This window comes from Rousettus aegyptiacus, unplaced genomic scaffold, assembly GCF_014176215.1.
Source record: "Rousettus aegyptiacus isolate mRouAeg1 unplaced genomic scaffold, mRouAeg1.p scaffold_m13_p_2, whole genome shotgun sequence".
Lineage (NCBI taxonomy): Eukaryota > Metazoa > Chordata > Mammalia > Chiroptera > Pteropodidae > Rousettus > Rousettus aegyptiacus.
The window spans coordinates 170,789,666-170,815,436 of NW_023416295.1; the positions used below are offsets into that span (position 1 = coordinate 170,789,666).

A 25,771-nucleotide genomic window follows, 5' to 3' on the forward strand; every position below is an offset into this window, starting at 1 on the left:
GCATTTGCCGCACACACCCTCCTCCCCCCACCCCCAACTTTGCAAAGAGGTCACCAAGCTAGTGACAAGCGCGCCCTCCTCCGGGTCTGCAGCAGACCCGCCCCCGCGCACGAGGGTGCGCGCAGCGCTTCCCCGCCCGCTCGCCCGCGCCCTCGGCGCACGGCGCCCCCTGGCGGGCGCCCTGGGCCGCGCAAGCCGCGCAAGGCGGGGAGGGGGCGGGGCGCCGCGCACGCGCAAGGGCGGCCGCGCGCGCCGAGCGGGGGGCACCGCGCGCGTGCAGGCACGATGGAAGGGGGTGCGTACGGAGCGGGCAAAGCCGGGGGCGCCTTCGACCCCCACACCCTGGTTCGGCAACCGCACACCATCCTGCGCGTCGTGTCTTGGGTAAGGACGGCTGGCGGCCTGGCCAGGCCGGGCGTTGGGTGGGGGCGTGGGCAAGGGCGGCGTGCCCCGGTGGACCCCGACCCCACCGGACCCCCAGGCAGGGGCGCGGCAGCCTGCGGGAAGCCGTCCTGCGGGGTTCCGGCTCCAGTCCTTCCCTCGTTCCGCGGCCCCGGGGGCTGGGGTCCACACGCTCGCGGGGTATGCCCGCTGCCGTCCCCGGGGTCCTTGCTTCCCGGCGCCCCCCATTCGTGCGCTACCCAACCCCCCACCGCCGTGACCTCCAGGCCGCGGCCTTGCAGCTCGCGGCTCGGGTTGCGCGCGGCCGCCGTGGCAGACCGGAGACCGTGGGGACGGTGTCCGGGTTTCAGGTGGCCTTTTCGGGGGGTGGATCAGGGCGTGGATCGTTTGGCGGCGTAGCACGCCGCTCCTGTCGTGGACGTTCCAGGAGGAGAGGGCAGGGAACCCGGGTTTGTTTGCCTTAGCCGGGACAGTGTGGAGCGATGCGTCCAGCCTCAGACCTGGCTTGCACCCGGGACCTGCTTCTTTGCAGCGTGACCTTGGGCTGGAAACCACACAAGAAACGTTCGCAGGAAACCAGGCGTTAAATTCTGAGGTGGGAGCATCACTCCCTCTCTCATGCCTCAGTTTCCCGATTTGTAGAGATGTGGGAGGAGCCTCCTTGGGCTCTGATATTTCATGAATTCGGGACAACCACCCTCCCCACGAGGTACACCTGGATGCCTGTGGGGGCTGGGGTTCCTCCTCCACCCCCTGCAGTGAAGAACAGAGAGACCCCTTTTGGACTTCTAGCTGAGGGAGTGGGCAGAATCCACCTGTGCAGAGGGCTGAGTTGGGGTCCCTGTTCAGACATGGAGTGGGGAAGAGGAGGATGGAACAGAAGGGTTCACATGACCTGGGCAGCATCCCAGGTAAAGAAGGCCTGCTGAGGTCTGGGAAGGAGGTACCTGGGGCTCTGGGGGCAGGGGGAAAGGGGGTTGGCTGGCCATTGCCCAAACACCTTCACTAGAGGTCTCGCTTCTACAGGCTTTGGGCCCATTCCCGTGGGCCCACACCAGGAGGGCTGATCTGGGCACTTCGGTGACCCCAGAGGGCTACACTTAAGGCCTGCTGTGCCCTCAGGGTGCTCAGGCTCCCTCATTTCCTGGGTTTTCAGGGACATATTAGGGTCTGACGGGTGGGACCGCTTTGGTGTTTATCTCTGGAGCTACCTTTCCTTTGTCTAAAACGGTCAAAACCTCCTCCTGGTGCCACAGGAAGGGTGGCCATGTTGAAACCCCTTCCTCCTCAACTGCCCATCAGACGGGGGTCTCTTTGAAGGCAGGGAAGCCCTGTTCTGTTAGTTTTTGGGTCCCCAGTGCTGGCACAGGGCCTGGCACCCCTGGCACATCCATGAGGGTTTGTGTTGCTGAATTCATTCATCTGTGCCAGTCTAGCTCTCCAGAGACCTGACATGCCCTTGGCAAAGGCAGGGCTCTGGGGGGCACCTGCCTGATCTGGTGGGCCGGCTGTGTGCACTGCTCTCTTTTGCTGGCCCCTGGGCCACTGGCCGGTGGTGTGAAGCCACTGGCTTTATGAGGAGGTATGAGTAGTTTGTCTGCTTGGGTCACTTCTGCCTGTGGTGGCAAAGCTTTATTGAGTCTGCTGGGCCCTGAGGGACGGCGGCATGACTCAGACACAGCCCTTAGTCAGCTGGGGAGTGAGCAAGGCACCCCCAGGCAGAGGTCGTCAGAACAAGGGGAGGGGTCTCCGCGGCTGCTGTGGGAATGGGAGAGGCTTCATGGAGCAGGTGATGTCCACTTGGGCCGGGAAGGATGAGCCATCAGGCCATGTCTGAACAGGGACCCCACTCAGCCCTCTGCACCGGGGGATTCTGCCCACTCACGCGTGTGCACTTCAGGGTGCAGGGAGGACGGTCCAGGCAGGAGGAGGAAAAGTGACTCTGACTGAGCACCCGCTGTATTCAGGAGTGCTGTCACCATTACCCAGCTAGTTTCTCCAACAAACAGCCTTTGTCACACTTGAAACCGAGGCTCAAAGAGGCTCAAGGTTACTAAGCATGTAAGTGGCAAATGGAGGATTTGAACCTAAATTGTCCTGTCTCCAGAGCCCAGTGCTTCCTTGGGGCGGGAATAGTTTGGAATCTTGGAATTTCAGAATTGAGAAGGATAAGAGGATGAGGATCTCGGCACCTACCCCTTATCCTTTGTACCAACCCCCATCCAGCTCCCCAGTCCCCCTAAGTGCCCGCACAGCCTCCTAGGCCTGCTCCCTACCTTTGTGAGTAGAGGCATGTGTTACAGGCTGATCAACACCCTTTAAATGTAGTTTTTTTCTGGTCATAAAAGTAACGCTTGCCAATTAATTGGGAAATACAGAAATCACTCGTGATGATTGTGCAACAACATAAATGTACTTAATACGACTGAACCGTACGCTTAAAAATGGCCAGCCCCCACCCAGTACACCCTCGACCCTCTTCCAAGGGAAGGCACTGGGGGTGCTCCCTCCCCTTCATGAAACTTCTGGGCACTGGCCCTGGGGAGTTATGGGAGGAATGGGGCAACCCAGGCTTAGGCCCCACACTTTGTACGGACTGAGGCCGGTTGATAGGTTCTGTTTTATTCTAGTGACAATAAAGATTATTTCTGGATACAAAAAAAAAATGGTTAAGATAGTAAATTTTGAGTGTATTTTACCACAATAAAAAAATGTTGAGAAAATATGTGAGATCCCACCACCTGGAGCGGGCTACTGCTCCCCCCCGCCCCCTCCCCGCAGTCTTCTTCAAAGATTCGGGGTGTGCTGAGACAGTTTAACAAGTTAGGGAGCATCCTTCACCCTCACGGCCTCTCAACGCCCCGGGGACTCTGGCAGACTGGTGACAAGCTTCACCCAGCGAAGCCTGAGCTGGGGTGAGCAGTTTGTCCCGGTTTGCCAGAACTTTCCCGGCCTTAGCACTGACAGTCGCCTGTCCTGGGAACCGCCCAGTCCCAGACGAACTCCGCAGGTTGGTCACTCACTCTAGGACGACTCCCTCCCGTGCTGCCCAGACCCCTCCCACAGCCCTGGAGGAGCCCGGCGCCCTGTGTGACAGGTTCGTGATTTTGTAAAATTTGTAAAAAGAGAATCTTTTTCTGTTAAAGAGGGCCCTCAAAGTGTGTACACTTCAGGACCTCACCAAACCTGGACCCACCCTAGAACCTGAGCCTCCCCCCCGCCCCGCCCCTTGAACCTCCTGGCCCTGCTGGGGCGGAAGCAAGTCCTGGGACCCCCCTTGTCTCTTGACTGAGGCTTTCTCAGCTCCCTCCTGCGCCTGTGACCCCCACCCCCCACCCCCTTGAACACACAGCTGTCAGGGCGATCGCTCCCAGCAAGGATTGTGGACCTGACTAATTCCTAAAGGTGGGAGGAGAGCCCGGTGAGCCCTCTGGCAGACCCTGCCCTGGGCAGGAGGGGACAGTGTTTAGGGCAAGTGCAAGCTGCTGCCTGTGACCCAGGTTGGGGAGAAGACGGGGCTGTGCTGGCTGCGGGCCGGGGGATCTCTTGCTACTCCTGGCTCCCTCAGGCACCAGCTGTGCCCACCCCATGCCCGGGCTAGGTCAGAGGTGCTTCTGCTGCAAGCCTGCGGCCTGCAGTGACTCTTTTTGCTGGAGCCAAGTGGGACACGATTTCCAGCAGGGAACTGACTTCGTATAAAGGAGCACCTCACATTTCGGAGTTATAGTCTTAGGCGGTCAAAATGACCTGTGGGACTGGATATTGGTGCCGGTAGATGAGAGGGTTTGTAAAATTAACACTCTGTCTTGGCAAAATAAAACAACAAAACGTTTGAAATTTTGCCACTTCCAGGGTTGATTTCGTAAGGGCGTCGGCTATAACACCCAGGATTCTGTAAGCAGGATGCGTTGTCCCCCCCGGATGACAGAAGTTAGGCACAGGCTGGTGAGGACTTGTCTGCTGGTTCAAGGCTCGGACTGTCAGAGCGGCAGTTTGAACCTGGTCTGCAGGGTCCTCATTTAGTTTGCTCCCTGTGGCTTCCCTGTCTGGGTCACAGTGTCACCAAGATGTGGCTGCAAGAGGACAGCTTTATACCCTCGTTTGTATCAGGCCCCCCTCAATCGTCCCAAGTGAATGCTGAGTATAAAAGCTGACCTTGCTTTGCAGACGCAGCAGCTTCAAGACGAGAGACCCCTCGTCCCCACTCCCAATCAGATTGCCACGCCCTTGCCACCCTTCATAGAAATTCTGGAGCCCCCTGTGGCAGTGGGTGAAAGGGATCCAGGTGGAGATAGAGCCTCTGGCCTCCGTTCATTCCACATTTACCAAGTCCTGCCGAGTGCCAGCCTGTATGTCCCACCAGAGATGCTCGCAGTCCAGTGAGAACAGAACTGAATCAACAAGCAGCATCCGGGAGGCCGAGGACCCTGCCAGGAGATCCAGTGGGACGGAGCTACCTCTGCCAGTGGGGAGCGGAGGGCTTCCAGGGGGAGGTGGCTCCGACGCGTTCCCGGTGGAAGGAACAGCACGTGCAGATACCTGGAGGCACGAGGTCTGAGTGGGTTTTAGAAGTGATGGCGAGTGCTCGGAGGCTCCAGGCGTGTGAGGGAGAGTGACAAGTCAGGAGCCCGGAGGGGCGGGCAGCCCACGAAGGGCCTCAGGTGACAGAAGCGCCAGCCGGACTGCATCCGACGGCCGTGGGGAGCCACAGGGAGGGGCTTTAAGCAGAGAAGAGGCGTGTTTCGGAAGCCGCCTGTGCGCCGGGTGGAAGCATGGCTGGGAGAGGGTTGAGGAGGGGGCAGGTGTCCTGGCGGGAAGCGTGTGATCTCGTCGAGCCTGGCCTTCCCTAGCTCTCTCGTCGCTTACTCGGGGAGCGAAGTCAGTGAAGATAGGTCCAGTGGTCCTTTGGGTCCTTTGGGTCCTTTGGTGTTTGTCGCTGACAGTGTTGGAACCTGCCTCACTCCTCCGCCTGCCCGTGGCTTAGCCTTGGCTGGTCCGTCTCGCAGGGGTCGATGGGGTCAGCCACAAAGCAATGTTCAGGAGATGTTGGTTTCCAGGATCCTGCCAGGTATCTTGGCATTTCCTGTGTAGAGGGGCAGCTCTGGGGGCCCGGGAGAGCCTGAGTCTTGGCATCAAGAGCAGGACCCCCAGAATGGGTCTTTGGAAAATCCCAGGCCTCTCCGAGCCTCCATTACCTTATCTGTAAGGTGGGTTTAGAGTGTGGGTTTGGGGTAGATGTGAAGGTTTGTGAAAACGGGCTTGTGAAGAGCCTGCCCTACGATGCGCTCCCAGGCACGTGACGTCCCCGTCAAGTGGGTTTTGTGGCTCCCACTTTAGGTGAGAAGCTGAGGCCCAGAGAGGTTGCGGGGAGTTGCTGGGATCACAGCCCACGTTGACTTCGAGGACATGGCCCCTGCTTCCTGCTGCGGGGAGTCCCCAGCCACACAGGGAGTCCCACATGGCCTGCTCGTGCGAAGCTGTCAGGCCCGAGCCTCGGAGGGAAGTGCAAAGGCAGGGGGAGGAAGAGGAAAAGCCGGCAGGAGGAGGTTGGACAGGGAGAGGGCAGATGGCAGCTCTGGCGAGGGAGCCGCACGCGGCACCCAGACCGGAAGGACCAGCTGCCTGGTGGAGGAGACGCGGGGCAGGGCGCGGGAGGTGCTCGAGGCCTCGCTTTCTCCATCTGTCAGGCGGGACGAGGTTAGTCGGACTGGGCTGGCGGTTCCCAACCCTTCCACCCTCAAAGAACCCCGCTGTCGCTCCTAGTGGATTGTAGGCTGGGAAGTTTTGGTCTTTAAAGAAGTGATGCCCAGGACCACTGCCCCCGCCCAGTGCTTTGTGGGGAGCAGAGCTGGGTCAGTGAAGCCTGTGTTTCTAGGGGAGCCTTCTCTTCCAGGCATGGCATTTTGCTCAGCTCCCCTCTAAAGGGGAGGAGGATGTTGGGGGGAAGGGGTGGCTGCCTGGGATAGCCCCAGGCGGTCAGACCCAGACTGTTTAGCACGCCATCATCCAGGGACCCCAGCAACCCAGGGCTCCTCAAATGACTCACGGTCAGGGTGGGGTGAGAGGAAGGTGGGCAGGGTCCCCCGGGCTCCCCCAGCTTTGAATCTCACTCCAGCACAGCATCAGCCCCTGCCCTCACTATGAGCCAGCCGCCGGTCACTTCCGCTGTCCCGCCGAGATGCCCACAACTTGGCACCTGCTCTCTGGAGCGCCAGCCCCGCCCTCATTCCTTGTCGTCGAAGCCTTGTTCTCACCTGCCCCGACCGCTCTCGCCAGGTGCACCCCTCGCCTGGTTCTCTCCTGTGGCCGCACGGGCTCGCGTAGCCATCTCCCCCCAACGCCTCCTGTCTTTCTAGGTCTCTCCCTCGCTTACCTTGATTCCAGCGGTCCTTGGACCTGGGGCCTCTGAGCCTGGGACCTCTGGGACCCTCCACTGTGTGCCGCCCTCACCCCAGTCCTGCCTGTCCCCCTCTCCAGCTCGGGGTCCCCAGTGGTCTCGCCCACCTGCTTCTAGCTCTAGCCTTCTGCACTCACCTGGCAAAGCTCTGCTTACATCCCCCGCGGCCTCCGCCAGGCCGCCTCCCCCCTGGCGGCCCAGGCCAGCTTCCCTGCCGCCACGAGACCCCATGCTCTCACCTCCTCAGCGTCCCAGACCCAGCAACGCTCCCCCCCTCCGTCTTCTCCACCGCCCGCCCCCCCCCTCGCCCGGTTTCGCCCTGCCCCCCTCTGGTTGCTTTCAGATGGGCCTTCTTTCCCTCCCTGCCCGTTCCTCGGGTCCTTCAGAGGGTCTGTCTGTGGTCGCTGTCTGCAGTGTTCCCCGTCTCCTTCGCTGTCACGCGCACCCTGCCAGGCTTTCTCCCACCTCTCCACCACGTCCGTCCGTGACCTGCATGTTCCCAAATCCAGGGACGGTTGTTACTGATGGATCTCGTGACTGCATCTGGCAGGCAGCGGACCCGACAGCCGCAGGACCCAGACGCCCTGCCGTCTCCTGCTTATCGCTTATCGTACATGTCGCGTGTGCGCTGGGTGCTCGCTCTGCGGGGAGGGCTCACCGTCTCGTGGAGGGGACACTCTCTCAGGTCAGGGCTGGGAGGTGACAGCAGAGTTGCCATAAGAGGGATGAGGCCAGCCAGGCAGAGACTGGGGTGGCGGGGCATGGCGAAGGCCGAGCGGTGCCGCAGAGCGTGAGAGCCCGCCAGGGACCGCGTCCGTCACGGCACGGCCCTGTTCCCAGTGCCAGACCGTGCCAGGACTCCGCACGTGGGTGAATGACAGTGTGACAGTGTGACAGTGTGACGTGCACTGCCCAGCCCTCCTCCTTCCACCCACCGTCCCTATTCAAGTCTCCTACCCAGCCTTAAAGGCCCGACTCAGATATCACCTCCCCCTTAAAGCCTTCCAGGATTCTTCCGGGATCACTCTGTCCCCTCCCCCTTCCCTGGTGCCCTTTGTGAGCAGCTGTAAGAACAGCGAGGGCTCGTCCCCTTTGTATCTTTCTTCTAGAATATGAGGCAGGGCCTGGGGTGCAGATCGTGGCTTGGGAGTCTGGGTACTTCTGCCTGGGCCCTTCTCTGGGTCTCAGTTTCCCCCTTTCTAAAGAGGCTCCCGGCCACAGGAGGGTGAGGGTGGGGACGCCGTGGAGAGAAGGGGGAGGCTTCAGACCACCCAGGCCGAGTCTCAGCACCTGGGGACCAGGGGGCTGCTCGCTCGGCCCCACCAAGGCCATTCCCCACCCCCACTGCTGAGAACTCAAGGGGACAGCTTGCGGGAAGATTATGGCTTAATCCCCAGCAGGTCACATCCAAGGCTGCAGAACTGGTGAGGGGCAGAGGAGGAGAGCAGGGACCCTATAGCCGCCCCACCCACCCTGCCTCACCCCTGCGGCTCTTCAGGAAGCCAGTGGTTGCCCGGTGCCCATCACGCGCCCCCTGCCTTAGCTACAGCCGGTTTCCTCACATGACCTTGGGGGAGACAGGGCCCCATTCCCATGAAGGGGGGGCCCTTGGCAGCCTGACTCATCGCCCAGAAGCGTGGAGGCTCCTTTCTCGCTCAGCCTTTCCCTGGGGCCCAGGGGGCAGGATGGAGCACTTCGGTGGGGACACCGGCCGGTGGGCAGGTGCAGCTCGTGAGGGAGAGGGACTCAGCAGCCCCCTTGTGAGGGCGTGAGCGCCCTGTGGTCACAGGTGTGGAAGTGGGGGGCGCATAAGCCGGGGATGCCGAGGAGGGGATACTCCTTCCTCCTGACTCTCGCACCGCCTTTGCCTCTGCATATCTTATCAGGCTTGCTGTTTGCTCCCCTCAAAGCCTTTCCTGATCTTCTCTCTGGCTCTGGGACTGAGACAAAAACCCAACAACTGAACCAATAAATAGCAAAAGAAAAAAAAAATTAAGTACCGATGTTATCAAGAAAATATATTGAGGTATTAGAGGCTATCGTAGATCTGGGAGTCAGGTCTGGAGGGCTTCTCTGAGGAGGTGTCTTGTATTGATATTTGGATGTTGAGAAGGAACAAGCAGGAGACAATCAGGAAGATCTGGGGAACTCTAGGTATCCCAGGCGGAGGGAAGAGAGCCCAGTGCAAAGCCCCTGAGGCAGGAATGAGCTGGGGAGGCAGCAGGAGCATAGAGTGGAAGGGAATGGGTCTGGAGCCCTGAAGGGTATGGCACGGGTAGGCGGGATAGACCAGGGGCGGGTGACAGGGTCTGACTTAGGTTTAAAGGGATCTTTCCAAGTGCTATAAAGGGGACAGTGCAGGGGGCAGAAGTGGGCACAGAGACTGGGAAGCTGCTGTCATCGCCTGGTGAGAGGTGACCGGCCTGGACCAGCATGGTGGCATGGAGTAATGCACGAGTTATTTGGGGGAAGGTGAAGCAATAGGCCTGGTTGCCAACTGGAAGGAGTTCAAGGATGAGCCCAGTTTGGGGTCTAAGCAGCCGGGCGGGAGCCAGGATGAGGGCGGCCTGAGGTCGCTGGGAGGCTGGAAGAGGCTGAGGGTGAGACCAGCAGCCCAAAGAGGGGTATCAGAGCCTGCCCCTGGGGGAGAAACCTTCCCCGCAGCCGGGGGAGGGACTGGCGAGAGTTGGGGTTGGTGAGCACCCCAGGTGCTGCCTGGAGCCAGTTTGGAGGAGGCAAAGAGGCCAGAGAGGAGGCCATACTGGGTTGGCCAAGAAACGCTGCCACCTGGAAGCGGACAGCAGCCAAGACTCGATGAATTGGTCACTAGCTGGCTGCCGCAGCGTGGGGCAGGGACCAGGGACTCCTCCCCGGCACTCGGCTCGGGAACAGATGTCCTGTGCAGGGGGAGATAGAGGTATCCTTCAGAGCTAGTGAGCCTGGAGGGCTGCGGGCTCCAGACCTCATCTGTGTACAGCTTACCCCGGGGGAAGACTCCGCATCTGCCTACGGATGCTTAAAGCCAGACCTCTGGGAAGTGCCGGGCGGGCGAGCAGCAGCGGCCTGGGCGCGGCTCTGCCCGGGCCTGGGTGAGCCAACGCCCGGCAGTGGCTCCCCACCGCCTGCCAGCTCTGCGTGCGGGTGTGGAGTAAGGTGTGCCCGGCCCCTCCTACACTGTGAGTGGTGACTGGCATGAGACACTCGGCGTCCTTTCCGGGGTTCATGCTGATGCTAAAGCTCGGGAGCTGGAATCCACTCCTTCACGGGGAGGCCCTGCGCCCCGCTTAGGCGCCAGGGAGAGCCCAGGCCCCTCTGAGCCTCTGCGCCCCTCTCTGTGAAATGGGCCGAGGAAGCCTGCTTTGTGGGGGTGTTTTTAGGTATATTTTGTCGTTAGAGGCTTTGGTGAGGATTAAATGAGATGATTTGTGTCGGGCGCTCCCGTTGACGCGAGGCCCCCCTGGAGGCTGGGAGCTGTCTCGGGGTCTCACGGGGGAGACAGACCAGACCGTGAATCCCCAGCCGGAGTGTGTGCGGGGTCAGGGTAGAGGAGAGTGACTGGGACAGTGGGTGTCCCAGAAGGTGCCTGGGAGTCACCACCTCCCAGCAGCGTTTTGAAAGACAAGGAGGAGTTCACTCCCATTTGACAGAGGGCAAAGGTGAGGAAGGGCGTTGGGGGGGGGCAGGAACAGCAGATGCGCAGTGAGCAAGCAGTGCCAACTCCGCGGGCCGCGGGCTGCGGGCCGGGCCGTCTGGGACGGCCGAGTGGGGGAGGGCGGGACCGAGGCCAGGGCCGTCCGGCAGTTCTCCGTGTCTGTGCGTAGCTGAATCCAGTGGCCCAAGATCCTGAAATTCCAGAATTCTGAGATTCCTTCTGATTTGTTTTTCTGAGTTGGACACTGCTCTGCTCAGCTCCAAGTGCCATCTGGAATCCATTTTTAAACAGAGCCAGGATTGGATTGTAAAGATAACAACAAAAAAAAAAGCCTTGGCTCATTTACCTTGGTGGGGTTTTGTTTTTGTTTTTCCTTTAACATTTTTCTCTAGCTCAAGAGAAAGAGGCTCTTCCTGTGCCTGCCGGCGACCAGCGGCCTCCGTGGGCCCCCCCCCCCACGCCACCCTCCCGCCATCCTCTTCCTGCTTCCTCGGTGCCTCTGCCCGCAGACCTGTCTCCCGTCCCCGCCGTAGGCCTGCTCGTCGGGGCGTTTTCCCCATGCCGACAGCAACACGCAGCATAGAATTTCATTCTGGTTTAATTTCCGGTCCCCTGGTGGCTGCTCTGTGTGCACCTTGCTGTCCCTGAAGATCCAGCCCTAGCAAGTCACCCCAGAGGCTGGCCATAGCTTGGATTCAGAGGCTCAGGTTTGAGTGACCTGGGCAGGTCCCCAGATGCAGCTGAGGAATGGAAACTGAGGCCCATGCCCTTTTCCTGGGGGAGGGGGGGAGCTCCCTCCCACTGGGTCAGGGAGATCACAGCTAAATAGAGAAGTTAAACTGGGCCTTAGGGTCCCGAAGGGAGTTTGGGGGACCGCAGGGGCTGGTGGTATGTCCTTGGCAATGTTTCTTCCCTTCTGCAAGCCTCAGTTTCTCCATCTGTAGACTACCAGGCCTGGTCCAGGTGAGGCTTCCCGTCCTGGCCCAGCCCTGCACAGCCTGCGGGGACCCGGCAGGCACAGTTCTGTTCCTGACTGTCACGCCTAACTCCTCCCCCACCTGCCCTTTGTTCCTCCTTTTGCTCCCAGCAGCAGACCTGTCAGCAGCTTCCGGTGGCTTTAGGTGGCTTTACCGTCAGGGTACATTCAGCACCCCAGCACTGCTCACCATCTCCGCTGCCCTCGCCAGCCCAGCGCCCCGCCCCGCGTCCCTCGCAGGGGCACCGCTTAGCCCCCAGCTGGTCCCCCCACTTCTCCCTTTGCCCCTACAGTCTTTTTTTCCTCCCTCACAGCCGGGGTGATTCTTTTCAAACCTAAGTCAGATCAAGTCACTTGCCTGCTCTTGAACCTGAAGTGGTTCCTGAGCTCATCCTGCCCCTCAAGGCGCAGGGGGCCAGCCCCTGCCTACCTCAGTCACCTGCGCCCCAGCCACATTGGCCTCCATGGGCCTCCTCAATACTCCGAGCTTATTTGAGCCCCAAGGACTTTGTACTTGTGGAGACTTCTCCCTGCAATGTTGGTCACCTACTCAGAGGTCACTTCCTTGGAGCCCCCCACCCTCTCCAGTTACCCAGTCCAGCTTTCTTTCTGCTTTGTGCTTTTTCAGGACACTTGTCAGGACTTCCCTACACGTTTATTGGCTTTCTGTGTGTCTCCCTCGGTGAGAACAGGGACCTTGCTGCCTCTTTGGCCTGGCACAGGGCCTGGCACATGCTAGGTGCTCAGGAAATAATGTTGAAAAAATGAACGACTGATGGCAAGCTCCAGGTCTCTGGCCTCCGAGATGAGGCCTCCCAGGCCCCAGATGCGGGAGGCCCTGCGGGTACAGAGGGCTCAGGTCCCAGGACAGCACATGCTGAACCAAGGGGCCACCCGGCAGCTCACGCCACCTCCACCGAACATAAACACAGAAGCGAGTTACAGCTCAGGACCTGTGGTGCGGAAACCGCCTTCCAGAGAGGAAACAGTGGAAAGGGCCTGGGGCGTGAGGAGGCCAGGAGCAGGTGGTCGGTGGGAAGCGCAGGGAGGCGAGGCCTTCGCCACCAGCCCTAAAAGCACGGATGGTCTCCAGCGGCGGTGGGAACCGCTTAAGGGGCCTTCGTGCCGCAGGGTGGGGACCGCGATCCCCGGAGCCAGATCTCGTCACTCTCCCGTGACTTCTCTCACTGTATGATTTACATTCTGTGTCCCCGCTGTGGCCCACCAGGCCTTGTCCCCTCTCCTGCCCCCTCCTGCCCCTTCTTAACCTCTCCAGCCCCAGCTCCCTGGTCACTGCTCCAGCCACCCTCCTCCTCCTGCCCTTTCTGTTCGTCTGCCTGAAACGCGCCTCCCGCCGAATGTCCTTCTCATCTCAGTTCAGAGATCACTGCGCCGAGCTCCCCTCCCTGACCACCTCCCTCCTGTCCCCCCCACCCCCTCACTCAGTGTCGGTCTAGCATCTGGGGGCTGCTCCCTCCGCGTCACATGCTGCGTCTTGCAAGCACGATCTCACTCACCCCTCACAGCACTCAGTGGTTTCCTGCTGTTGCTGCCCCGGTTTACGGAGGAGGGAACCAAGGCTCAGAGAGGTCACGTCACTAGATGAGGTCACCCACTGGACGAGTGGCCAAGCTAGGTTTTGGCAAAACCCCACCGTCTGACCCAGACTCTTCGCCCCCTCACTCCTGCCCCTCCAGACGGTCAGCTCCCAGACAAGGTCTTCGTGGATGGGGTTACCCCTTGATGGCCCCTCCCAGCACAGTGCCAGGCACCCAGAGGCCTTAGATCTGTGACAGATGCCTGACCAAGGCCCACGTCTGCCAGGGCCATGGGGTGGAGAGGGGGGCCAGTGGCCCAGAGACCTGAGACAGGCAGCAGGGAGCTGTTGTGAAACCTCCTTCCGCTCTGCCCTAAGCCCTGTCCCTCGGAGGGTATTTTGATCTTGCTCCTTACCCTCTTGGGGGCATATGGTCTCCGGCACTTTCCTCCTGGCCTCTCCGAGGACTCCCTGCTTCTCTCCCTCAAGAGGGCCCATCTCAGTGTTCCTTCTCTGCTGTCCCCAAAGCTAAGACTTTGGCTGCCTGCTTCCCCTCCCTCCTCTGTCCTGCTTTTGGACGAGGGTCCACCCTTTTCCCCTCTAGCAGCCACGAGGTCTCTTCCAGCCCCCAGGGACTGTCAGGAGGCGCTTTGAAGTCAGGACTTCCTGCCTCTCCCCTGCGGGCCCCTGAGTACCAGACACAGCTCTCCAATCACACCGCCTGACCCAGTGACACTGATGCTGCCCCGTGGGTCCCTCAGGTCTCAGGAAATGACCCCCTTCTTCAGGACCCACCTCCTGAGACTGAGAACTTGATCTGGCAGAAAAAAGCACAGGGCTGAGAATCGGAAGACCTGGGTCCACGTTCAGCCTGTATTGCTAACAACAGCGTCACATCTTTCTGAGCCTCAGTTTTCCTACTCTGTTAATGGGGGGCAGTACGAATCGCCCCCTCCGTGACAGGGCAGAGCCGTGAGTCAGGACGCCTGCACGGGTCTGCAGGGCCGTGGCTGTGCGTGCATTCCAGCAGGTGTGGCCCGCGGCCCACCGCTGTACCCAGGGCCGGACCAGGACACAGCCCCACAATCCTTTCTCTTTTTTAATTGTAGGAAAATGCACATAACATACAACAAACCATTTTAAGGTGTACAATTCAGTGGCATTTAGTGCATTTACAATGTGCAGTCGCTGCCTCTTCCTAGTTTCAAAACTATTACCACATAAAACACCCCATACACATTAAGCAATTACTGCCCGTTCTTCCGCCCCTTACCCCTGTACCTCTAGCTGGCTTTTTGTCTCTATTATGGATATAGCACATAGAAGAAATCATATAATATTGACCTTTTGTGTCTGGCTTCTTTCACTTTTTTTTTTTCCCACTTGTTTTAAGGTTCATCCAGCATGTATCAGAACTGCGGTCCTTTTTATGGCTGAATAATATTCCATTGTGTGGATATGCTTTGACTTGCTTCTCTGTTCATCCACTGATGGCATTTAGGTCAGAATCCTTCTGAACACAGAGAGTCATGAACCAGAGGTCTCCAAATTTTTAATCACTCACTCCTTCAGGAAAACTTTTTGAATCGGTCCTCCCATTAAATGTAACTTAGTTTTATGTATATTACTACTACACTAATATATCCAGTACATTATAAAACCGATGTGAAGTATAGTCATCTTAAAAAGATGAGATAAAAACATAGGAATGCTTCTCATATTTTTTCTGAGAGGTGTTGGCAGCCCCCTTGTCCAGGACTGGTTTACCTGCCCTGGACTCCCTAGCCATCCCGGGCATTAGCCGAGGATGAAAATATGTCTGGCTTATATTGATATTAAAGTTTCTTATAGAAAAATAGGAAAACAAAGAGGTGGAAAATGGACCATGGGAATCCGCCCTGGCCTCCGCCACAAGCTCACTGCAGGCCACACCCGAGGCTCTGTCTTCTTGTATGTCTGTTGGGTTTGGGTTTCTTCATCCTCGTAAAGTTTCAAAGCAACTGAGAGGCAAGAAGAAAAGCATGCACTTTAGAGTCAGGTCCCTGGGTTTGGAGCCAGCTCCGCCGCTCACCCGTCATGTGACTCTGGGCTCATTACCAATACCTGCACCTTAACTGCCTCATCTGCAAAATGCCGACGATAACTAATTTCATATTAGTTAGCTATTGCTGCGTAACAAATTACCCCAAAACGTAGTGGCTTGTAACAAACATTTGTCACCTTAGAGTTTCTGTGGTCAGAAATCTGCTTAGCTCGGCGCCCCTGCCTCAGGGTCTGTCACAGGCTGCAACCGCAGTGTCAGCCGGGGCCGTGGTCTCATCTGACGGCCGATGACGGATCCATTTTCAAATTCACGTGGTGCTGGCAGGACTCGACTCCCTGTGGGCTGTTGGACTGAGGGGCTCAGTTCCCTGCTGGCCGTTGGCTGGAGGCCGCCCCCAGTCCCCTGCCAGGCGGGCCTCTCCACGGGCAGCTGGTAACACGGCGTCTGCTTCCAGCAGAGCGAACAAATGAGAGGGGGCAGGAGAGTGGACGAGATGGAAGCCGGAGTCTTCTGACCTCCTCGCAGAAGTGGCATCCCACCACGTTCCGCCATACTGGGTCGCGAATCGCTAGGCCCAGCGCACAGTGCAAGCCAAGGAGTCTGCAGAGGGCGTGAACGCCACGGGGCATCTTAGCTGGCTCCCAGCCCAGCTGACGCGGACCATTCGGGGAGGGTTGTCGGCAGGGGTCGCACGAGGCGCCCCGTGTAACACACAGGGCGGTACAGGTTGCCCTGTGACTGGCGGGACTGTGACTGGTGGTATTCTCATTCATCACTCCTTCCTTTTGCCGAGGGCGGGACCGAGGACAGGGCCTGAGACCCCAGAACAGCCCCATAGCTCCGCAGAGGGGAGGGGGGCGCGGATGGGCGTGGAGGCTTAGAAGGTTCACAGCCCAGGAGGGCATGAGACCGCTGGTTCTGGAAGGCGGAGTCCCGTCCGGGAGGAACCTCGATGTCAGGGCCCAGGAAGACCTCTCAGGACCTCCAGGTTTGGGGGGGCCACATCCGTGGTCAGAGGTCCTCAGTGCCTGGAGCTGAGGAAGGACGCAGTTGATCCCCCCTGTGCTGCGTGACACCCTCTCTGGGCCTCCCCCGCGAAAGGCCTGCAGTTCGGGGTGAAGAGGGCTCACAGAGGGGCGGGTAGCGCCCTGCCCAGGGCTGGGACTGGGCGGGGCCTACCCAGCTCTCAGGCCCCGCCCCGCCCCCTCCCGCAGGTGTTCTCCATCGTGGTGTTCGGCTCCATCGTGAACGAGGGCTACCTCAACACCCCCTCGGAGGGCGAGGAATTCTGCATCTACAACCGAAACCCCAACGCCTGCAGCTACGGCGTGACCGTGGGTGTGCTCGCCTTCCTCACCTGCCTGCTTTACCTGGCCCTGGACGTGTACTTCCCGCAGATCAGCAGCGTGAAAGACCGCAAGAAAGCCGTCCTGTCCGACATCGGTGTCTCGGGTGAGTCCCCACGCCAGAGGGCGCCCCCTCCACACCGCGGGGTGCAGAGGGCCGCCCGGCCCTGCTCCCCGGTCAATCCTCGCGCACAGCTGTGGGGTGGCTGAAGGGTGAGGCTTCGGGTCGCAGGACTGGCAACAGGGACGGGTGGGACCAGGGCTGGCCGCAGCGGGGAAGGGGGTGCAGTGTCCAGGGAGCCATCTCAGCTCTCAGTGGCCTCTTCTCTGCCACCTCCCTGGCGGAGCCCCACAAGAACGAAACAGGGCGGTAACCGAAGGCCCTGGCACTCAGTGGGGACCCTGGGAGGGTCAGAACCTGGAGCTGGGGAGCTGGCGCGACCTGCTGCTCTTGCCCTTCAGAGATGGCCTTGGCAGAGGTACCCTGACGGCAGTCCCACAAGTCCGGGAGTTCTGATTGGTGGAGGCTTGGGTTGGAGGTCATCAGACTTCCCACCTCTCTGGCCTAAGGGCCTGGGTCTCAGGTCTCTGGCAGGAACCACCCCCCATTTCCAGACCTGGGACTCTCAGAGTGAGCCTGGCAAGGTCTGGGGTCCCTTAGACTTGAAGGAACTAGAACAAAATTAATAGTTCTCAAACCGTATTGCTCAGAGCCCCAGGGCTCCCCAACAGTGCCTCTGGGAGGGACTGGGCTCTAGACACCCCACTTCCTGGGCACATACACCCTGGGCCTCTTGGAAGAGACCCTGGGCATCACGGGAGATTCCCACAGGGCTCCCACTGCCGAACTCCCCGGACCGTGGCCCAGAGGGCCCCTCGCTAACCTCGGGGACCTTGTGAGGCTTCAGGCACATCAGAGGTTGAGCCACATCCTCGCCCCAGCGTCCGTAACCCTCCCCCTGCCCAGCTCTCTGGGAGCCCGCAGTGGGGTGGGGACAGGGGCTGCTCCTCCCAGAATGCCACGGGGCCCCGGGGTGGACAGTGGGCCAGTCTGAGGTGGCTGGGAAGTCTGTGCTTGGCAGAGGTTAGAGAAATGCCAGCCCAGGCTGACTGACTTTCTCTCTCTCTCTCCCTCCTGCCACCGCCCCCCCCCCCCACTGCCCCTGGCTCTCCCTGGGCCTTGGCCGACTCCTTTCCATGTCTCTCTCTGGCTGTGCATCTGCCTGACCTCTCTGTTCTTGCCTCACTTCCCTATGCTCTCCTCTCCGCCCCTCCCCACTCTTTGGGGTGGGGGAGCATGGGAGACGTGCTCTTGAACCTCCCCTTGTTCCTCGGGTCCCCCATTTTCCCCCCCCTGCCCCCTCTCTCCACACGTGGCCCGTTCTGCATGATGCTGGTGGACACCCCCCAGCCTTCTGGGCCTTCCTCTGGTTCGTGGGCTTCTGCTACCTGGCCAATCAGTGGCAGGTCTCCAAGCCCAAGGACAACCCGCTGAACGAAGGGACGGACGCAGCCCGGGCCGCCATCGCCTTCTCCTTCTTCTCCATCTTCACATGGGTGAGTACACAGCCCACGCGGCCCACACTCGCCCACCGCGCCAGGCTCACGGGCCGGGGCCTTCCAGCCTAGCCAGGGGCTGTCTCCTCAGCACTCAGGCGGGCCTGCCCCCTGAGGAAGGAAGCTGTCCCCACCGCCGGTGAGGACAGTCACGGGGTGATGGCAGACCCTCGCTTTGGTACAGAGTGCCCGCCACGGTCGCTGGTGTTTCCTGTCCTCGCTAACAGACAGGGAGGCCGAGGCCTGCACGGGGAGCTAAGCCTCCAAGGTTCCAGAGCCGGGAGGGAGCCCAGGCCTGGGAGTCAGGAGACCTGGGTCTCACCTTGGGGCCGCCTCTGACTTTCTGGGCCTCTGTCTTCCCACCTGTAAAATCAGGATATTGGCTTTGGGGAAGGTGTCGCAGATCAGCTGTCCACCGGGCAGGCAGGGCATGAGAAGGCGTGAGCAGGCCGGTGGTATGTCCGCGCCCGTCCTGAAACGGCCCCCTCTGCTCGGCCCCTGCTCCGAAGCAGGAATGAGGACCCCGTGAGGACCCCCAGAGGCTGGGTCTTCTGTTTTCCAGAGAAGCCAGGAATTTGAATTTCTATGTGAAATCTGATCTTTATGTGTTCGCAATGTATTCAAGTTTTGAAAACTATTCTGTGGGTCAAGGAGAGCATGTGTCTGGGCTAGACTGGCCAGAGGGCAGTCCTGAACCCCATGGTCTGGAGCGCCCACCAGCATGATGGCAAGACCGCCCCCTGGAGTCGAGTTCCAGGCCATCTCGATTTATTTCTTCTCTCTTCATCTCCCTCCTGCAAATATCTGGGGTCACATTGGCTTCATGTCTCCATCGTAAGGGTCCCCCCGCCACTGTCCAGAGCCTCCACCCCCGACCCCCAGGCCTCGGAGCAGCCCTCAGCCTGGCCTTTTGCAAGGAGTCCCCGGGGCTCTATATAGGCAGCCAGCCCTCCCTGTGCCCCCACCCTCCTGGGCCTACCTGGGGCGACTTCTCTTTCAGAGGGCTCTGGATATCCATTTTTTCCTGGGATCCCTTCCCCGCAATACAATACTGGGAGCTAGAGTTTAGATGAGGCGACCTGTGAGTCACTCCATAGCTCTGTCTGCAGGGCTGGGCAGGAAGAACCCGGTGACCCCAGGGGATCTCAGACCAGAGAAGGTGCCCTGGAAGTGGGAACCGCCCAGCCCTACAAGCCCTGAGGTGGGGGCAGGGCTCACAGAGGTGGGGTGGCGATTGGGCACCAGGACTTTCGGGGCCAGGTCTGAAACCCCGACTGACAGGTACCCCCCTGGTCCGCGGAAGCCTGCCTCCCTGCTGGCACCTCGGCCCTTCCCAGCTCCCCCGTGCTGGCCTCACCCCTGCTCTCTCCTGGCAGAGCCTGACCGCCGCCCTGGCCGTGCGGAGATTCAAGGACCTTACCTTCCAGGAGGAATACAGCACGCTGTTTCCCGCTTCAGCACAGCCATAGGCCTGCCCAGCTTCCAGAATCAGGGAGCCCTGTGTCCTGCCGCATGGCGAGGCTTTGGGGGCGGCCCACTGCCCGGAATGGCCAGGACGCCAGGGCTTGCGGGGCCGGGGAAGGCTGGTCTGAGAGGCCACTTAAGACTCACCACTGACTCATTCATCGCCTCCTTTGTTTATTCTTCATGTGTCCGTCCACTCAGTAAACATTTATCGAGCAGTTTTGTGCCTAATGATGAATCAAATGGGCTCCCAGGCCTCAGGAGCCCACAGGCTGGGGACAGGGAAGACAGACAAATCCAAATCCCCCCCCGGAGGGGACTGCCCCAGGCTGTTAGAGGGCTGGAGATGGCTCCAGGCACGCGGCTGCCAGGGTGCTGAGCCTGAGCCATGGACAATGCGGGTGCCTGGCCCACAGCCGGCTGCCAGGGGGGCCTGGCCGAGGACCTCGGAGGGCGCCTGGCCCAGCTCTGCTCTCACGTGATGTGTGGCCCTGGCCAAACCCCTGCACCCCTCAGCCTCCTCCACATCCCTGGACTGAGGAGTGATGATGGACCAACCTCTTGGGGCCGTTGTGCAGATGAAACAAAGGTTGGCACAGAGACGCTCCATAAATGTAGGCTCTTCCATTCTTTCGTTTACTCACTCATTCATTCATTCATTCATTCTCTGCAAGGAGTCGGGGACACCTCCGTAATATCATCTTTAGGAGTAACCCTCAAGTGGTGAGTCCTTGTTCTTCCAAAGGACTTTGGCCTCCAGTTGTCCACAGTTTCCCTCTTTGGGGCCATCGGCTGCCTGGGCAGGAACCCCCGGATCCCTCTACTCTCTGCAGGGGTCGAGGAAGTCATGGAGCACAATCAGACCCCCAGAGCAGAGCATGCAGAGAGTGAGCTTCCTAACACTGGAGGCATGCAAGTGCAGGCTGCTTGCAGCACAGTGGAGAGGCTCCAGAGACTCTGCCTGCTCCGAAGATGCAAGGCCAGGTGGACCACCAGGTCCCTAGGCTCTGAGCAGAACTGCAGCCTCCCCTCTGCACTGTAGTCCAGCAAGGGCCCACACCCCTCCTTTGCTCCTGTCTTATGGCCCCTTGAACTGAGTGGCTAAGGGAGGCCTTGACTCAGTGAGGGCACAGGAGCCCCACAGTCAGCACTAGGTGCCCGTAGCCAGAGCCCTGTCCCTGATCTGCAGAGGTCATCTGCTCCAGCCCTCTGTCTCCGTGCAGGAAACCAGCCTGCAGAGTGGAGCCTGGGAGATCTGGGAGAGCCAGGTCTGCAGATGCCCTTCATTCACTGCCCCGTGTACCCCTGCGGGCCCGCCGGTGGCTCCAGGCTGCAGAAGGCCTGGCCGCTATTCCAGGGGGCCTTTACGCCTCCCTGCTTCTCAAGGCTCCTGCGTCTGAGCCCCCAGCAGCCAGGCCCTCAGCCCTACACAGTGGAAAATGCAACAGGGCCACGTCTGATTGCCCCAGCCCTGCTCCTTTGGGCCTGACTTCCCAGGCCCCTGACACTTTGCTTTAAACAGCCACTTCCCAGAAAGGGCTGCCCCTCAGCTTTCTCCAGGGACACAAATCAGAAGTTAATGCCTAGTCACTGGGCTTCTGGAACTTTCTAGAATACAATGCCGAGCACCTGCCTCTGACCTGATGGCCCTTTTGATTTAGTGCCTTGTCAGGGGGCTGATCGAAGGAAAGGAGGCAGGGAGGGCCCTGGCCCTGGAAGGGACAGGAGCCCTGTGTCTCGATCTGGGCTCTGACACTGACTTTGCCTTGAGGCCTCCCTTCTTTAGGCCTCGGTCTCTCCAGCTCCCAAACAGAGACATGTAGACCGTTAGCGTCTTTCAGTCACAGGCAGATAACCTGGGCTGGACAGATCTCTGGAGAGACTTTCCATGTAAACCTACAAACTGTTTTTTTAATGACAGATGTAATTTATTCCCGGTGTAGTTAATGTCATTGTCCTTAATGACAGTATAATTGCTTTTACCTAAAAAGAATTTCCAAAAAGCACGTATGCTATAGACAAGTTTTTCCCAACTGGCTCCAGAAATCTTTAGTGACCCAGGCCTCTTCCATCCCTACAATCCGGCTCCTGGACCTCATGGTTCGTCATGGCAACTAGAGCTCTAGCTATCACATCTGCGTTCCAGGCATCAAGTCAAAAGGTGGGACAAAGAACTGGGGATGACCTGTTGGCCAGAACCTAGTCGCACGGCTGCACCCAGCAAGAGAAACAACGATTTTTAGGAGATGCCGACAGTTCTCTATCCTACCACGTTCCACAGGACAGCCCTGAGAAGACAGTTTGGGCCATTTTAACACTCCGCAGTGGAGACTCTAGAATTTCGGGTGGCCCAGAATGACCTCTGGGATTGGGGGCCATGGGGCAGGTGACTGCTGAAGTCCGTTCTGGCTGGACATGAGCCGGGCCTCTCCAGGGCTGGCGGCAAGGACGGCCTCCCTTCCCCTCAGCCAAGCTTGGTTCCATCTTTGGTGCTGGGAGGATGTTTAACTCTCTGTTACCTGTGTCCTGTGAACTAACCGCCACTAACCTGGTGCTCTTGTCTGTCTCTCCCCTAACCATCCCCTCCTGCCTGTCCCCGTCCCCACTGGCTCCCGTCCCCAGGCGGGCCAGGCCGTGCTGGCCTTCAAGCGGTACCAGATTGGCGCCGACTCGGCCCTCTTCTCCCAGGACTACATGGACCCCAGCCAGGACTCCAGCATGCCTTATGCCCCCTACGTGGAGCCCAGCGCTGGGCCGGACCCCGCCGGCATGGGCGGCACCTACCAGCAGCCGGCCAACGCCTTCGACACTGAGCCCCAGGGCTACCAGTCACAGGGCTACTGAGACGCAGTGACCGCCTGCCCCCTGCCCGCCCCTGCCCCAGCCCCAGGCACCCCTAGGCCCTCCCTCCACGCCGGCCCCCTGCTCGCCCAGGCTGCCCTGCCCAGCACCTCACCAGCCTCCTGGTGGTTCCGCTGAGGTCCAGGGCAGCTCAGGGTGGAGCGGGGCGTAAGGCGTGTACGTGGGGGGTGGCGTGGGGATGTCTACATGTGTGTGCGAGTGTGTCCAGCAGGAGTCTGGGGTGTCGACATTCATTCATTGTGTCATCGAACATTCACTGAGCGCCTACTGCATATCTGTCCCGTGCTTAGCACGGGTGCGAATGAGAAATGGTGTCTGGGAAGGGGGAAGACGAGAGGCGGAGGAGGCCCCGTTGGTCGCGGCGTGGCGGGGCGGAGACCGGGGTGGTGCTGGGAGGTTTGGCTGCAGGGCGAGTGTGAGCACCCCCGACACACTGCGGGATGGCGCCTGCCAGGAGCGACACGGCAGCCCTGCCGGAAGCGTTGGGCCGTCTGCATTTTACGGTTGAGGAAACCGAGACCGGAGGAGTCAGAGTCACCCCCCCAGGGTCACTCAGGCAGCAGGTGGTGGAGGTGGGACCGAGCCCAGGCCACCTGACTGCGGAGCACCTGTTGTCCCCAGTCTTCCCTCCCTTCCCCTGTCCCCGAGCCTGGGGCTCCACTGCTCAGTGCTCCTGTTCTGGGACGCCTTGGGGACCTCAGCCTGTGAGACGCCCTGATTCCGCTGCAAGCTAGGGCCCCAGATGGTCCGCAGCGGGACGGCCCTGCCTCCAGGCCCTCTCCCCACATCCCCAAGGGCCCCGCCCAGCGTGGGAACGTCCCTGCGTATCACTCAGCGCTGCCTTCGTGGCCTGCCCGAGGACTCACCATTGTCCCTGCCTCTAGGAGGGGTTCGCTACGACCCTGCTCAGGGCTGGGTGGACGAGGAGGCCCAGAGGGGCAGCAGCCGGTCCAAGGTGACAGTGAGCGCGTGGCAGAGCTGGGCTTGCTGCTTGGGTTTCTTGGCCCCAGCCACCCAGCCAGTGCCCAGTTCCCTGCCCTTGTGACCTCCCAGGAAACAACTGATCTGGGACACTGTGTCATCTTTCCCTTCACCAGGGTCAGCCAGGGGCTAAGGGGCTGCAGTAGCCAAAGGCATGGAGGGTCCCTCCTCTGGCCTTCTAGAAGGCCCACTGGGGCCGGTCTCCCTGTGGGAGGGAAAATCTATGTCCATGCGGGAGGGTGAGTAGACAGGGCAGGGGCTCTGGACCCTGCATGGCCAGCCTGGAGCTGCTGCTGTGGGACAAACTCCCCCGAGATGAATGGCGAGAGCCCCTGGAGGCCACGGGCTGTAGGGGACAGGGTAGCAGGTGTTCCCAAGGCACAAGGAGGGTTATGGGTGGGGGGCAAGGAGAGGTTCCTGCTTACAGCAGGCTCTTCACTGAGCCTTACGGGACAGGGAGGCCTTGAGCAGCGGAGAAAGGTGTGGGAAGACCTGGGTCCCAGTTCCCCAGGAGCAGGGCAAAGGGACAGTGCTGGGTATAGCCACCACCGGCACCCTCACGAGAACCCCAAGAGGCAGGTAATAGTCACTCACCTGCCCAGTGATTCAGCATGGGGCACCTGTGCTTGGGATAAGGCGCTGATAGTCGGTCAGAGAGGAGCACTAGACCACTGGACCAGGGTGCGTTGCTGGGCAGAGGGCCGACGGGTGCACGACGGGCTGAGCCTCCTGGGGGAGGGCCCTGGGATGGCAGGAGTTAGCACAGCAATGAGGCAGGAGAAGAGATCTCCTAGGCAGAAAAGTAGCATTGTCCCCACTTAACAAAAAGGGGAGCGGGCTCAGAGAGCGTGAGTTCGCCGTGGGGCTTGGAGCCGAACTCAGGTCTGTTCGAGTTTTCCCAAGGGGCAGCAGTGACGGGAGAGGACCCCAGACAGCCAAGTGACAGCTGGTTGTTGCTGACTTCAGTTTTCCCCATCCGGAGAAGGGGCTCTATCTGTGGTCCTCTCCCTGCAGGTGGCCCAAGGGGGAACAGGAGGGGGTCATGGTATCTGCCAGGCTGTACCAGACCAGAGGTTTGTGGAGCGGGTAAGGGTGCAGGCCGGCGTGGGTATGTTTCTGGTGGAAACTCTGTGTCCATGCGGGAGGCTGTGAGAAGTCTGTCTCCTTGCCCGCTCCCCACCAAAAACCTCCCCTGCCGAAGGGCACTGGGAGACCCCAGGGTGCTGCCTGCCTGTCCTCCCTGAGCACCAACCAGCTCTGGCAAAGCTGGGGTGAAGGGCAGGGTACATTTAAGCTTCACCCAGCTCCTGGGTGTTGATTGCAGACTCTCCCTACCGCCCCAGCCCAGGAAAGTTTACAAGACCCCCGCCAGGAGTCGGGGCACAGAATCCTCTCACTCAGCATTCCTCACTCACCTGAGGTACGACCCCGCCAGCAGGCCCACCAGCAGGCTGGGCGCTGGCAGGGGCCAGCCAATAGTGGGGGTGATAAACAAGGCGAGAGATGTTGCAGGGCAGAGCTTGAACGAGACTCAGAACTCCTGACCCCTACTGAGAGGTTGATGGGGGAAGCCTGGCTCCTTCTGTTGGCTGAGGACACCCTGGGGCCCCAAACTGAAAGCCTTTGTTCCCAGGCTACCAGTATCCCCTTTTCCCTCCCTGCTGCACCCCCTTGCTTCCAAGCCTTTCCTCGGAGGAGGCCCCCTGCATCCTGCTCTCTCATTTGGGTTCCCTCTTCCCATCAAGAACAAGAGAAGGCCCAGGAAAACCGGGTTCCGTACAAGGCTAGAGCTGCGAGGGCTCCTAGAGTCTGGGCCAGGAAGACAGTGACTTGTCCAAAGCCAGGCACAGAGCTCGAGGTTCAGGATCCAGGTGTCCTGCCTCTGAGTTGACACTCGTCCTGTGCACTCCCAGGCTGACTGCCCTGGTGTGACTCCTGGTCCCCCAGGGCTGTAACAACTGAGGGGCTATTTACCAGGACATTGGTCCGCTCCCCGCTCTAACCTTCCCTGGTGATTCTTGATCTTCAGAGACTTGTGGGGTCCCAGGCTTCCCCCATGTAACCAACAGCCCCCACTTGTTACCACTCGGGGGCTCCCCAATCTTGGCCCAAGACCCTGTCGATTCTCTAAGGAGCACAAAGGGGGAGCATTTCTCCCAAGAGTATGAGAGGATGGGCTGGTCCGGCCACCTCCTAGCGCTGTCTCTTGATGTGACACTCCCCTTCCCCTGGTGCCCACAGCCCTTGTCTGGGTGACCCGGCCCTTCCTGCAGCATTACTGCCTGTGTATAGTATAAATATATATATTTTCTATATATAAGATGTATAATATAAGGCTCCACAAATGTATCTGTGCGTGTGCGCGTGTGTGCAGTGAATGGCGGTCCCCATCGCGGGCGCCCACTCTGGACTCCCCCCGCCACCTGGTCAAGTCTCAAGAGTGACTCCAATGGCCCCATGGCACCCTCCTTTATGACGTCCGTCCATTCATGGTGAACCAAGTGAAGGTGGTGACTTCTGGTGACAGTAAATAAAGTGAAGACTCAAAACCCA

General features: G+C 59.9%; 1 protein-coding gene across 3 annotated transcripts; it reads left to right on the forward strand.

Moving 5' to 3' along the window:
• Positions 1-225: 225 nt before the first annotated feature.
• Positions 226-25,771, forward strand: SYNGR1 (synaptogyrin 1). Of its 3 annotated transcripts, none has more exons than XM_016128895.2 (4): positions 226-384; positions 16,223-16,460; positions 17,766-17,911; positions 21,998-25,771. In XM_016128895.2, exons 1-4 carry the CDS (start codon positions 286-288, stop codon positions 22,217-22,219), a joined length of 705 nt encoding a protein of 234 aa, XP_015984381.1. In that variant the 5' UTR covers positions 226-285; the 3' UTR covers positions 22,220-25,771. The 3 variants fall into 3 exon arrangements, with proteins under 3 accessions (XP_015984381.1, XP_015984382.1, XP_015984383.1); XM_016128896.2 differs by having other exon boundaries at positions 22,064-25,771; XM_016128897.2 differs by lacking the exon at positions 21,998-25,771 and adding an exon at positions 19,288-19,595.

Coding starts and splice junctions, on each gene's coding strand:
- SYNGR1 (XM_016128895.2), top strand. CDS start 286: ATGGAAGGGGGTGCGTACGGAGCGGGCAAAGCCGGGGGCGCCTTCGAC. Junction 385..16,222: donor TCCTGCGCGTCGTGTCTTGG/GTAAGGACGGCT, acceptor CCCCTCCCGCAG/GTGTTCTCCATCGTGGTGTT. Junction 16,461..17,765: donor GTCCGACATCGGTGTCTCGG/GTGAGTCCCCAC, acceptor GACACCCCCCAG/CCTTCTGGGCCTTCCTCTGG.